The sequence below is a fragment of the Myxine glutinosa genome, chromosome 4, assembly GCF_964187855.1.
Source record: "Myxine glutinosa chromosome 4, kmMyxGlut1.1, whole genome shotgun sequence".
NCBI classification, from domain to species: domain Eukaryota; kingdom Metazoa; phylum Chordata; class Myxini; order Myxiniformes; family Myxinidae; genus Myxine; species Myxine glutinosa.
Window position 1 is genome coordinate 145,825,611 of NC_136264.1, and position 15,018 is coordinate 145,840,628.

General features: G+C 39.3%; 1 protein-coding gene across 1 annotated transcript in view; it reads left to right on the plus strand.

Moving 5' to 3' along the window:
* LOC144891655 (putative serine/threonine-protein kinase MARK-C) overlaps window positions 1-7,712 on the plus strand; it is a 30,712-nt gene extending 23,000 nt beyond the window's left edge. Inside the window, exons 10-14 of the mRNA XM_078775320.1 lie at window positions 713-797; window positions 2,100-2,254; window positions 6,061-6,145; window positions 7,367-7,521; window positions 7,686-7,712. Of these exons, the coding sequence (XP_078631446.1) occupies window positions 713-797; window positions 2,100-2,254; window positions 6,061-6,145; window positions 7,367-7,521; window positions 7,686-7,712 (507 nt within the window). The remainder of the gene's footprint in view (window positions 1-712; window positions 798-2,099; window positions 2,255-6,060; window positions 6,146-7,366; window positions 7,522-7,685) is intronic.
* Window positions 7,713-15,018: the final 7,306 nt, after the last annotated feature.

Genomic DNA, 15,018 nt, shown 5'->3' on the forward strand with positions numbered 1-15,018 from the left:
ATTATTCCAAGGGGCATCATTGCTGAAGGTTGAAACCCCTTCCAAAGAAAGTAGATATATTATCTATTCTTTGGTGAAATAGCCTTTTTTTCAAACTTTCGATGAGAGCAGGATTTTAAGATTATTTTACCACTGTCAGACTTGGTCAAATAGTCAGTGTCACTCCATAGCACGTATTTCATTTCATGACTGTTGGAATACATGACAATGTGTATGAATTTCCTTAACTGCTGATCAGAGCCACGGGTGAAGTGTACACCATAATCAATAGAAAGTAAAAAAAAAATTTTTGAAATGAAAAAAGGGGAATTTTTTGACTCAATTGTCACTCCATAATGATGTGGAATGCCCCCTCTCCTCTTCCCCTGTTCGTTCATTCCCTGTTGTTTGTACCACTGTCAGTTCTACTTTGCTCTCACATGAGCCACGCTCCTGTAAATAAAAAAAGTCAGAGTACTGGATTAATTTGTGCTGATAATTCGTGTACATATTTTGGTGTTTTCGCTTTTTAATTGTTTAAACCTGGAGGTTTATTGTTCTTTGTGTGCTGTGTGTTTGATGTTTAAGTTTGTACATTGTTGAATGGAATTTAGATATTATTATTCATGACAGCATGATTAACAGATTCCGTGCTTAGTGTATACCAAGCGATGTGCCGACCAGAGCTACTCACATTCATACAATACAGTGATTCTGTGATCCTTTCCTGCAGGCAGAAGGAAAGAAGAAGAATTTATTTACATGTATTCGCCATTTTCTACAAAGATGTTGCAAACCAAGTTGTCTCAAACGTCAAGGTAGGAAGATAAGCATTAAGAAGAGCAAAAACCCATTTGGTACATGCTTGTCATCAATAAATTTTCATTGGACAGTTGAGCAACTGCTTTGTTAAATGTTTGGCTTTCCTAAAATATTATTCAGCTTTGCTAAATTATTGTTTGGCTTTGCTAAAATTATTTAGGCTTTGCTAAAATTATTGTTAGGCTTTGCAAATGTATTTTTCAGCTTTGCAAAAATATTGTTCGGCTTTCCTGAAATATTGTTCGGCATTGCTAAAATATTGTTCTGCTTTCCTGAAATATTGTTCAGCTTAGCTTAAATATTGTTCTGCTTTGCGAAAACATTGTTCGGCTTTGCTAAAATATTGTTCTGCTTTGCTAAAATATTGTTTGGCGTTGCTAAATTATTGTTCTGCTTTGCTAAAATATTGTTCGGCTTTGCTAAAATATTGTTCTGCTTTGCCAAAATATTGTTTTGCTTTGCTAAAATATTGTTTTGATTTGCTAAAATATTGTTTTGCTTTGATAAAATATCATCCGGCTTACCTGAAATATTGTTCGGCTTTGCTAAAATATTGTTTTGCTTTGCAAAAAGATTGTTTTGCTTTGTAAAAATATTGTTCGGCTTTCCTGAAATATTGTTCGGCTTTGCTAAAATATTGTTCGGCTTTCCTGCAATATTGTTCGGCTTTGCTAAAATATTGTTCTGTTTTGCTAAAACATTGTTCGGCTTTGCTAAAATATTGTTCAGCGTTGCTAAAATATTGTTCTGCTTTGCTAAAATATTGTTCGGCTTTGCTAAAATTTTCTGCTTTGCTAAAATATTGTCCGGCTTTGCCAAAATATTGTTTTGCTTTGCTAAAATATTGTTTTGCTTTGTTAAAATATTGTTCAGCTTTGCTTAAATATTGTTCGGCTTTGCTAAAATATTGTTTTGCTTTGCTAAAATATTGTTTTGCTTTGCTAAAATATTGTTCTGCTTTGCTAAAATATTGTTCGGCTTTGCTAAAATATTGTTCGGCTTTGCTAAAATATTGTTTTGATTTGCTAAAATATTGTTTTGCTTTGCTAAAATATCATCCGGCTTTGCTAAAATATTGTTCTGCTTTGCTAAAATATTGTTTTCATTTGCTTAAATATTGTTCTGATTTGCTAAAATATCATTCGGCTTTGCTAAAATATTGTTCTGCCATTCACACTTGCCAATGGTTTCCTGGTTCTACCGGGTGAGCCCAGGGACATTGCCTTTATTTTTTTTCAAGGCATCTGTTGATAACCTAATTTCTGAGGGGTATTCGTCTGACATATTTTGATGTTTAGATGATGAGATTCAAGAAGATAAGGAGGATGTTTCTTTGAGTTCTTCACCTGAAGAACTAGAGAGAAAGAGAATGAAGGGAAATGGTGAACAAAAGTTGGAAAAACAGGAGGAAATAAAAATTGACGATGACAGTCAAAGTGTCCGGCTGTCTGTGGTGAGTAGACAATTCTGGTTTGTTGTTGTGATGATGAAGTGCAACTTATTCATTAAAAACAACCTTCATGAATGTTGCTATGAAAATGGGGTCGTTGGCCAGGATAAATTTGATGTTTGGGTAAATATCTAAGAGGTTTATTGTATCACATGGTGTAATTGTAGAACTTTCAAAGGAGATTGAAGAATTGAGAAGAGTTTGAGAGAGAGAGGGGGATCGGAAGAAATTGAGTTTTAGAAGCATTAAACTTTACTCTATTACATGTGCCCCACTGGGAAATCTTGCCCACATCCGAATTTAAACAGGTGGCTGTGATGAAACGAGATGTAGATCGAGTGAGGGAAGATGGGGCAGATGGGGAAAAACATGGAGGAATGTCATGTCGAGTCATCAGCACACAAGTGCATTTGGTTATTTCTAGAAGAAAAAGGTCAATGATAAAAAGACAAAAGAGTGTGGGAGAAAGGACGGAACCCTGAGGGACACCGCTGTTGATAAGGAGGGAGGGAGATGTTGAACCATCAACCATTACAGAGATAGAGCGGTCGGAGACAAAGCTCAATACGACAGAGCAGAGTGAAGGAGGAAACCCGAAACAAGGAAGCTTGGATATCAGACCTAAATGCCAAACTCTGTCAAACGCTTTTGAGATATCAAGGCCTACAATAAAGGATTCCCCAAAGTCTCAGAAAAGAGGCCCAGACATTCGTTATGTAAGAAAGGTATCACCGGTAGATCTTGCCTTGCGAAAGCCTAATTGATGGTCAGATGGAAGACTGAGATCCAAGATGGTTGAGAAAATGGTTATTGAGAAGACATTCAAAGACTTTGGAAATAGTAGCAGTCAGAGCAGTGGGATGGTAGTTGGGAGGGTTTGAATGATCACCCTTCTTTAAGATAAACTGTACTAAGGCATGTTTCCAGGAAAGAGGAAAAGTTTGGGTTTTTCAACAAAAACGGAAAATGAGCAAGCACAAGAGCAAGTTCTGAAGCACACACCTTCGAGACACGAAGTGGAGTGCCATCTTGTTTGTATGCCTTGCATGTGTCCAGAAAGAGGGATACTTTTATGACTCCATGAAAAGAGATTACAGGGAGTGGCATTGGATTGGTAAGGGGTGCTTCAAAGGGAGATGGAATGTTAAAAAGTCATCCATTGTGAAATTAGATGAGAAAAGAGAACCAAAAATAGATGCTTTATCAGTCGGAGAGACAGCGATAGTACCATCGGAACGGAAAAGCAAAGGAAAGGCAGAGCAACAGAAGTTGTTGGAGATACTTTTGCTTAAGACCAGAAAGATCTATTTGTGGAAAAAGATGAGAGGTTGTCACAATTCTTTTGGAAAAAGGCATGTTTCGCCTCACTAGTAACATGTTTGCAATAATTTCTGGCAGATATGAAAGCTGAATGTGAGTCAGAGGAAGAAGAGTTTTTCCATCTCCGACATGCCACATCCTTTGCACGAATGGCTGCATAGCAGGAATTGTTGAACCATCAATTGGTAGGAGAAATTGACTAGAAAGAGAAGGGGATTCAAGCCTCCATTCCTGCAACAATAACTTCAGCTATACGTTCAGCAGAGATAGAGGCATCGCCTCAGGAAAAGCAGTAGTCTTTCCAGGGAATTTTAAATTTTAATTTTTTTAATTTGATATGTCTTTGTATGTATGATATGATATATGTCTTTGGGGTGTATGATATGTCAAAGGAAATTTGAATTTATGCTTCTTTGAGTAATGGAAAAATTTTCTTTCCATGCTTTCTGACTTTCATGAAATTACTTGCCATAATTGGAGGAATGCGCCATTGCAGAGGTTATCAGATTTGAGCAAAATTCATAGCAACCTCTTGGATACTCTACTGTCACCATATCAAACGCCTTGATCAATTTATCAATTCCATATGCAATGCCTTCATAAGGTGCTTGGCATCATCTGGCGAGACAGAATACCGAACACCTCAATCCTAGACCACTGTCGAATCCAAGGGATTGAGTATTTCCTGATGCAAGCCCAGTGCTGCTGGTCAGGACACCACACACGCATGGAAGACCATAGAATCCCGAGCGCTTTTCTATGGACAACTTATATTTGGTAAATGGTCACTTGGTGGACAAAGGAAGTTAGGGTGTCCTTAAGTTGACACTCAAGTCTTGCGCCATTGCAGTTATCACCTGGTAACATCAGGCCACAAACAAGTCAGCTTGGCGTAACATCTGCCACAAAGGGCTGGACCACTTTGAATGTGAGAGACTTGCTATCGAGAAACAGCAGAGGCAAGAAAGGAAAACCTGCCAACGTCCATCTCTGCAAGGACCAGTCTATACTTGCGATGTTTGCGGTACCCTCTGTGGGCCCCGCATTGGACTATAAATACAGCCATTGCACGACACACAATGCTTCGGATCACACGAACGAAGGGAAGACATTCCTCCAAAACGATGACTCACACCATCATTGTTTTCAAAACAAGCTAAGGTTAAGGTGATGTTACGGGTCTTTGTGAAGGTATAATCTCTGAAGTTAATGATGTGTTTAAATACTTCGTTTAAATAAATACTTAGTTGTTTTTGTATTACTTATCTATCAGATGTTGATTTTTATTTTGTATTACTTTGTGAGACTTTCCTTCAGGTGTTGTTAGATGTTAGCATATAAAAGTTTGACTATTCTTCAAGTTTTACTGCATTAACAGTTCATTATGTCGTGTCTAGTGTTGGGCTAGCGGCTAGGGTGCCGGCTTAGGATCCTAGGATCCTGGGTTCGAATCCCGGTCGATTGCCGAATTAACGCCAGGGGGGTTGACTCAGCCTGTCATCCTTCCGAGGTCGGCTAATTGAGTACCAGTTCACTGGTAATTCCCTGTTTGTCGTTAAAGGCGGCAAAAAGGGTTGGCGTCAGGAAGGGCATCCGGCCGTAAAACATTGCTTCAAAAAGGGGACCGAAAAACAACAACAACCACGGTTCCCGAAAAAGGCCAACCCCCGCTTTGCGGGGAAAAATGGCCTCTAAAGGTGGTTATTTTTTTTTTGATGTCGTGTGAACACATTATTGTGATGCGACTTGTCACTCCTTGACAGTAACATTCACTTTTATTATTCCAAGGGGCATCATTGCTGAAGGTTGAAACCCCTTCCAAAGAAAGTAGATATATTATCTATTCTTTGGTGAAATAGCCTTTTTTTCAAACTTTCGATGAGAGCAGGATTTAAAGATTATTTTACCACTGTCAGACTTGGTCAAATAGTCAGTGTCACTCCATAGCACGTATTTCATTTCATGACTGTTGGAATACATGACAATGTGTATGAATTTCCTTAACTGCTGATCAGAGCCACGGGTGAAGTGTACACCATAATCAATAGAAAGTAAAAAAAAAATTTTTGAAATGAAAAAAGGGGAATTTTTTGACTCAATTGTCACTCCATAATGATGTGGAATGCCCCCTCTCCTCTTCCCCTGTTCGTTCATTCCCTGTTGTTTGTACCACTGTCAGTTCTACTTTGCTCTCACATGAGCCACGCTCCTGTAAATAAAAAAAGTCAGAGTACTGGATTAATTTGTGCTGATAATTCGTGTACATATTTTGGTGTTTTCGCTTTTTAATTGTTTAAACCTGGAGGTTTATTGTTCTTTGTGTGCTGTGTGTTTGATGTTTAAGTTTGTACATTGTTGAATGGAATTTAGATATTATTATTCATGACAGCATGATTAACAGATTCCGTGCTTAGTGTATACCAAGCGATGTGCCGACCAGAGCTACTCACATTCATACGATACAGTGATTCTGTGAGCCTTTCCTGCAGGCAGAAGGAAAGAAGAAGAATTCATTTACATGTATTCGCCATTTTCTACAAAGATGTTGCAAACCAAGTTGTCTCAAACGTCAAGGTAGGAAGATCAGCATTAAGAAGAGCAAAAACCCATTTGGTACATGCTTGTCATCAATAAATTTTCATTGGACAGTTGAGCAACTGCTTTGTTAAATGTTTGGCTTTCCTAAAATATTATTCAGCTTTGCTAAATTATTGTTTGGCTTTGCTAAAATTATTTAGGCTTTGCTAAAATTATTGTTAGGCTTTGCAAATGTATTTTTCAGCTTTGCAAAGATATTGTTCGGCTTTCCTGAAATATTGTTCGGCATTGCTAAAATATTGTTCTGCTTTCCTGAAATATTGTTCAGCTTAGCTTAAATATTGTTCTGCTTTGCGAAAACATTGTTCGGCTTTGCTAAAATATTGTTCTGCTTTGCTAAAATATTGTTTGGCGTTGCTAAATTATTGTTCTGCTTTGCTAAAATATTGTTCGGCTTTGCTAAAATATTGTTCTGCTTTGCCAAAATATTGTTTTGCTTTGCTAAAATATTGTTTTGATTTGCTAAAATATTGTTTTGCTTTGATAAAATATCATCCGGCTTACCTGAAATATTGTTCGGCTTTGCTAAAATATTGTTTTGCTTTGCAAAAAGATTGTTTTGCTTTGTAAAAATATTGTTCGCCTTTCCTGAAATATTGTTCGGCTTTGCTAAAATATTGTTCGGCTTTCCTGCAATATTGTTCGGCTTTGCTAAAATATTGTTCTGCTTTGCTAAAATATTGTTCGGCTTTGCTAAAATATTGTTCTGTTTTGCTAAAACATTGTTCGGCTTTGCTAAAATATTGTTCTGCTTTGCTAAAATATTGTTCGGCTTTGCCAAAATATTGTTTTGCTTTGCTAAAATATTGTTCAGCTTTGCTTAAATATTGTTCGGCTTTGCTAAAATATTGTTTTGCTTTGCTAAAATATTGTTCAGCTTTGCTTAAATATTGTTCGGCTTTGCTAAAATATTGTTTTCCTTTGCTAAAATATTGTTTTGCTTTGCTAAAATATCATCCGGCTTTGCTAAAATATTGTTCTGCTTTGCTAAAATATTGTTTTCATTTGCTTAAATATCGTTCTGCTTTGCTAAAATATCATTCGGCTTTGCTAAAATATTGTTCTGCCATTCACACTTGCCAATGGTTTCCTGGTTCTACCAGGTGAGCCCAGGGACATTGCCTTTATTTTTTTTCAAGGAATCTGTTGATAACCTAATTTCTGAGGGGTCCTCGTCTGACATATTTTGATGTTTAGATGATGAGATTCAAGAAGATAAGGAGGATGTTTCTTTGAGTTCTTCACCTGAAGAACTAGAGAGAAAGAGAATGAAGGGAAATGGTGAACAAAAGTTGGAAAAACAGGAGGAAATAAAAATTGACGATGACAGTCAAAGTGTCCGGCTGTCTGTGGTGAGTAGACAATTCTGGTTTGTTGTTGTGATGATGAAGTGCAACTTATTCATTAAAAAAAACCTTCATGAATGTTGCTATGAAAATGGGGTCGTTGGCCAGGATAAATTTGATATTTGGGTAAATATCTAAGAGGTTTATTGTATCACATGGTGTAATTGTAGAACTTTCAAAGGAGATTGAAGAATTGAGAAGAGTTTGAGAGAGAGAGGGGGATCGGAAGAAATTGAGTTTTAGAAGCATTAAACTTTACTCGATTACATGTGCCCCACTGGGAAATCTTGCCCACATCCGAATTTAAACAGGTGGCTGTGATGAAACGAGATGTAGATCGAGTGAGGGAAGATGGGGCAGATGGGGAAAAACATGGAGGAATGTCATGTCGAGTCATCAGCACACAAGTGCATTTGGTTATTTCTAGAAGAAAAAAGTCATTGCTAAAAATAAGGAAGAGTGTGGGAGAAAGGATGGAACCCTGAGGGACACCGCTGTTGATAAGGAAGGAGGGAGATGTTGAACCATCAACCATTACAGAGATCGAGCAGTCGGAGACAAAGCTCAATACGACAGAGCAGAGTGAAGGAGGAAACCCGAAACAAGGAAGCTTGGATATCAGACCTCAATTGCAAACTCTGTCAAACACTTTTGAGATATCAAGGCCGACAATAAAGGATTCCCCAAAGTCTCTCAGAAAAGAGGCCCAGTCATTCGTTATGTAAGAAAGGTATCACCGGTAGATCTTGCCTTGCGAAACCCTAATTGATGGTCAGATGGAACACTGAGATTCAAGATGGTTGAGGAAATGGGAATTTAGAAGACATTCAAAGACTTTGGAAATAGTAGAAGTCAGAGCAGTAGGATGGTAGTTGGGAGGGTTTGAACGATCACCCTTCTTTAAGATAGATTTTACTGAGGCATGTTTCCAGGAAAGAGGAAAAGTTTGGGTTTTTCAACTAAAACGGAAAATGAGAAAGCACAAGAGCAAGTTCTGAGGCACACACCTTCGAGACACGAGGAGTGCCATCTTGTTTGTATGCCTTGCATGTGTCCAGAAAGAGGGATACTTTTATGACTGCATGAAAAGAGATTACAGGGAGTGGCATTGGATTGGCAAGGGGTGCTTCAAAGGGAGATGGAATGTTAAAAAGTCATCCATTGCGAAATTAGATGAGAAAAGAGAACCAAAAAGAGTTGCTTTATCAGTCGGATAGACAGCGATAGTACCATCGGAACGGAAAACCAAAGGAAAGGCAGAGCAACCGAAGTTGTTGGAGATACTTTCAGCTTATGACCAGAAAGATCTACTAGTGGAAAAAGATGAGAGGTTGTCACATTTCTTTTGGATAAAGGAATGTTTCGCCTCACAAGTTACATGTTTGCAATGATTTCTGGCAGATATGAAAGCTGAATGTGAGTCGGAGGAAGAAGAGTTTTTCCATCTCCGATATGCCGCATCCTTTGCAAGAATGGCTGCAGAGCAGGAATTATTGAACCATCAATTGGTCGGAGAAATTGACTCGAAAGAGAAGGGGATTCAAGCCTCCATTCCTGCAACAATAACTTCGGCTATACGTTCAGCAGAGATAGAGGCATCGCCTCAGGAGAAGCAGTAGGCTGTCCAGGCAATTTTAAATTTTAACTTTTTTTAATTTGATATGTCTTTGTATGTATGATATGATATATGTCTTTGAGGTGTATGATATGTCAAAGGAAATTTGAATTTATGCTTCTTTGAGTAATGGAAAAATTTTCTTTCCATGCTTTCTGACTTTCATGAAATTACTTGCCATAATAAGGTTAACAGATTTGAGCAAAATTCATGGCAACCTCTTGGATACTCTACTGTCGCCATATCAAACGCCTTGATCAATTCATCAATTCCATATGCGATGCCTTCATGAGGTGCTTGGCATCATCTGGCGAGACAGAATACCTAATAGTCTGCAAGCCACCCTGGTAAACCTAGAAATGTTGAGTACCATGAGGTTTTATGGTAGAAATGTAATCTATGGGTCTTGAGGACTCAGAAACGTCCGGATGCTATTTTGCATCTGTGTAGCATTTTGCATAATTGCCCTAATTAGCATATTAATTAGGTCAAATCACTAAATACGGAATATCTTGATAAATAAGCATCATGGAGACTTTGGACCTATGTTTTCGACCCCAAGGAATCCAAATAACACGGTTTTAATCTCCTAAAATCCCTCCAACTATCCAAAATGCAATATAGCCATCATGCATAACAATATAAATCTTAAAATCACCTAAACTCAGAAATTGTTAAAGATACGGATTTCATTTTGATGAGCACACCCATGTTTTTTACCTCAAGGAACTCATATAACACTATTTAAAAACCCCTATCTCCCATCTGTTTACCTGAAAGAACATAAATTTCACATATCTATTTGTATATCTATATGTCGACATACAGACTTGGCATTTAATATGGAATTTTTTTTTCTTGACTTGGGTTTACTTTCTGAACTCGGTATATCAATCTGGTGAGTTTCTTTTATGCTTCGGTGATTTCTTTGTTAAAAGAACCATGTCACTGATTGTCTGTCGCAGCAAGAAGTCAATAACAGGATTATATCACAGGTGGCGTGACAAAATGTACGGACAGGTACATTTGACGATTGGCTTCACAATCGGGTATATAAGGGTTGTTGCGTTCTGTATTAGTGGAAAACAACTGCTGCACGTCTACAAATGTTATTCCCGCTTCCTCTGGAGATGGTCCGTCAACTCGACAATGCTATTTGTCATGGAGTGGTGGCTTTACGAAATTCTGGCATGAAACAGCATGCTATTGCTTCGCAGTATGGCATCACTCAAGGTCAGGTGTCAAAGATCCTGAAACGAAATGCTCAGAGGGGTGTCCCGACTCCAATACCTAGGCCAGGACGTCCCCGCAGAACCACAAGGATCGCCAGCTGCACCGGATAGTTCGCAATGGCCGTACCAAGTCAGCTAATCGGCTTAGGGCTGAGTGGCAGCAACTGACAAATGTGCCTGTATCCAGAAGGCTAGTCAACCAACGACTGGTTCAAGCAGGCTATCGTGCCAGGCGTCCCCTGAGAAAGCCACGTCTGACCAGACAACACCGCCAGCGCCGATTGCAGTGGGCCAGAGAGCACCGTCAATGGCAGCCAGGACACTGGAATCACGTGATCTTCAGTGACGAGTCTAGATTTCTGGTCTATTGTCAAGATGGTCGCGTCCGAGTGTGCAGACAAGTGCATGAAGCCTACAACGAAGATTGTATAGTGCCAAGAGTCCAAGCTGGAGGTGGTGGGGTGACCGTTTGGGCTGCTTTTCATGCAGGGGGCAAAACTGACCTGGTTGTTCTGAATGGAAACCTGAACCAGTTCAAGCACAGGGCCATTCTGGAAGAAACATTGCTTACATTTGTTCGTGCAGCCTTTCGAGGAAACTTTGTCTTCCAAGATGACAATGCACTGCCTCATCGTGCTCGCATGATCCAACACTTTCTTGCTGACCGTGGTGTAGAGCATATGGAGTGGCCTGCCATGTCCCCGGATATGAATCCGAAAGAGAACTTGTGGGCAGAATTAACGCGTCAAATCGACAACTTGGACCAGCAGCCTGCCTCTGTGCGTGAATTGCAGCAGGCTATTGCAACTGCATGGCAAGCGATTCCTGTCCAAACCTTGGCAAATCTCATGAACAGCATGCCTCAACGTGTACGTGCTCTCCTGAATGCTCGTGGGGGTTACACGAAGGACTGAACTGTAATTTTACTGTCCGTAATCCCAGTCGTAATTTAACTTTTGTTTTCGTTCAAAAAATGTTTGACTAATGTGCAAAATAAAGAGATACTTCTGGAAAACGAACAGAAGATTAACACAGTACTGTCCGTGAATTGAGTTCGATATCAGTTTACATCACTTTCAAGGATCAATTTATTTGCTTCGAAATGTCAAATGTGGTTTTTGTTTCTTTTAATGGTCACATTAACAAAATCTAGAATAATTTCAACATAATTCCAATGAACTTTTCGTTCTAAGTCATCTTGAAAAGTAAGTTCACCCCCACAAAAAAAACATTCCATATTAAATGCCAAGTCTGTGTATATATATATATATATATATATATATATATATATATATATATATATATATATATATATTTATATATATATATATATATATATATATATATATATATATATATATATATATACATATATATATATATATATATATATATATATATATATATATATATATATACATATATATATATATATATATATATATATATATATATATATATATATATATATATATATATATATATATATATGCATACTGTATATATATTATATATATATTTGGATATATATACATATAGGCGAAGATGGATATATAGGCTAAGCCTGTTGTTGGCTTAGCGGTTAGGGTGCCGGCTTGGGATCCTACGATCCTGAGTTCGAATCCCGATCGATCGCTGAATTAACGCCAGGGGGGTTGACTCAGCCTGTCATCCTTCCGAGGTCGGAAAATTGAGTACCAGCTTGCTGGGATGAATGATCCCGGTGTGTACCCCGATTTAGAATAGGTACACCGTATCCCTGCGCATCGTAAGAGGCGACTAAGGGTTGGCGTCAGGAAGGGCATGCGGCCATAAAAACATTGCCTCAAACAGGGAACCATGATTGTCATGTGGCCCGCAAGGCTAACCCCCGCTCCAGCGGGGAAAATGGCCTTAAAACGATCATTCATATATATAATATATATATATCATTTATTGATACCCCATGTGTTTCATTTATTTTTAACCTCATGTATTAAACTAACTCCTATATTTGTACTAATTGTGCCATTTCCTCTTTTTCAGATCCTGAATAATGGCCAAGCACTGCTTGTTTGAACCTTGTTTTGGAAAAGGCAAAGACTGGAAAACTATCGGCAGGAGCTCCAACTGTGCAAATCCTTTGTGGTGACACTGATGTATTCTTGCTACTCGTACTGTCACGTGAAAATGTAAGTACACCCCATGTAAAGTTTTGACTTTTTCAACATATTTCAGCATACAGCTATTTGATCATTTCAACAATATTGATAGATAAAGATGAAATAATATAACAAATATCATGAAACATTTACATTTTGTAGTCCATTGTATAATTTAAATAAACATTAATGCAAATTTCGCATGTGGAAAAAGTAAGTACACCCCTATATTTATCACTACTTCAAATACCTAAAATTAGAATCAGGTGCACCAGCTCAGGTGCACCAGCTCAGGTGCAAATGATTAGAACATTGTTAGAGAGGATCTTGGAGGAACCTGTCTTATTTAAACCTCAGACATTTAGTTTGGTTTGCTCTTTGTTGTTGAAGTGTGCGGCGTCACCATGCTGAGATCAAAAGAGCTCTCTGAGGCCTTCAGAAAGAAGGTTATGGATGCCTACGAGTCTGGGAAGGGATTTAAAAAGATCTCCAAACAATTTGAAATCAATCATTCGACTGTCCGGAAGATCATGTACAAGTGGAGAAGATTGCAAACAACTGCCAACTTGTTCAGGCCAGGCCGCCCCAGCAAGTTCAGCCGAGAGCAGATCGCAAGATGCTGAAAGAAGTCTCTAAGAACCCCAGAATGTCATCACGGGACCTACAGGTAGCTCCTGCCACTGTTGATGTCAAAGTGCATGAGTCTACCATTGGAAAGAGGCTGCACAAATTTGATCTACATGGGAGGTGTGCCAGGAGGAAACCTTTGCTGTCCAGAAAGAACATCAGGGCAAGACTAAAGTTTGCCAATGAACACCGAGGCAAAGACCAGCACTTCTGGAACAATGTGCTCTGGACAGATGAGTCAAAGGGAGAGCTATTTGGCCACAGCACCAGAAGACATGTTTGGCAAAAACCAAAGACAGCATTTGACCACAAGAACCTGATACCAACTGTAAAGCATGGTGGTGGAAATATTATGGTTTGGGGCAGCTTTGCTGCATCAGGGCCTGGGCAGCTCACCATCATAGAATCCACTATGAATTATTCATTGTACCAGAGGTTGCTTGAGGATAATGTGAGGCCATCTGTTGGAAAGTTCAAGCTCAACTGAAGGTGGACCTTGCAACATGACAATGACCCTAAACATACCAGTAAATCCACCAAGGAATGGCTGAAAAGAAAGAAATGGAGGGTTCTGGAATGGCCAAGTCAAAGCCCGGATCTAAATCCCATCGAGATGTTGTGGGGGGATTTGAAACGAGCTGTGCATGCAAGAAACCCCTCATGCAAGAAACACACTTACTGTCCCATCTGGGTTCCAAAGGGAGAGGGCCCGTTTTCCCCTCCTGTGGATATACCCTGTTTCGTTAAAATGGTCTCCCAAGTTTACCTTGGGAAAGATGGACCCTAGATAACAAGTCCCTCCCCAATTTTCAGGCAGGTATGGGTATGCCTTGTTACCGCAGATAAACATTACTCCATGGGGTGCTATAAGGGCCGAGGCCATACATTTACTAATTTTGGGAAGGGTGGAGTTTGGTGTTCCCCAGGACACCGTTAAGCTCGTTACATTATGCTGGGCCTGGTCATTCACCGTTAATCTAAGGGTTCCTCCCTTTTGTCGCTCTTTGCACATGGGGATGTCTCGTTCATCTTCCTCCCGCTCTCGGCCCACCATGACCTGCTCACCTGTACCTGCATTGCAAGTTTTACTGATACTCACTGATCAAAATCCTAGCCCCCCCTCCCCCCAATCGTTGCCAATTGGCATTACCTCATCTCTCAGATGGTTGGCTATTTATAGCCGCATTCCCTGCGTCGTGTCTGGAAATTCAAATGCCATATTTACTTTCACCAATTTCCAAAAATACCTCCCTGTAATCATCTTCCCTACATCTAATAATACATGATTTACCAAGCATTATCCTCCCAACCATAATCGGTCAATGGAGAAACTCACCACATTTCCCCATCTGAAGCTTCCTCTGTGCACACCTTACCCTTGAATGTGGCTGCCATACTGGTTAATGACCGTCTCTAACCACTACATTTTCGATGTATCTATAAATATAAACCCAGAGTCAACCATGCAAAGTAACACATTTCCTTACACATTTTCCCAGGGGAAGTGCCCTATCACCTCCCCTTATGAGCAATAATTTAATTGATGTGATCCCAACGTACCTGGTGGAGTTCTGTTCACCTGGTCTGCAGAGCCGTGATCCGATCTGCACCAGCACCCAACCACCTCTTCAATTGGGGTCAACCTGCGTGTAGCAATCTAGCACAATTTTGTTAAATAAAATTCACAACTTTCCATTCGTTGGCGCACTCTCCCCCAGTGCAAGCTAACCACTTTTATCACTTTATCACAAAAACAAACATTCCATAACCACTTTCCCTTATTCCCTGCCTTTACCATCAACTTTTTACAACCCTTTCCCCTACTTTCTCAGCAAATCCTGCAAAGTCACCTGTCATTGACAAATAATCCATCTGATTCGACTTTCCT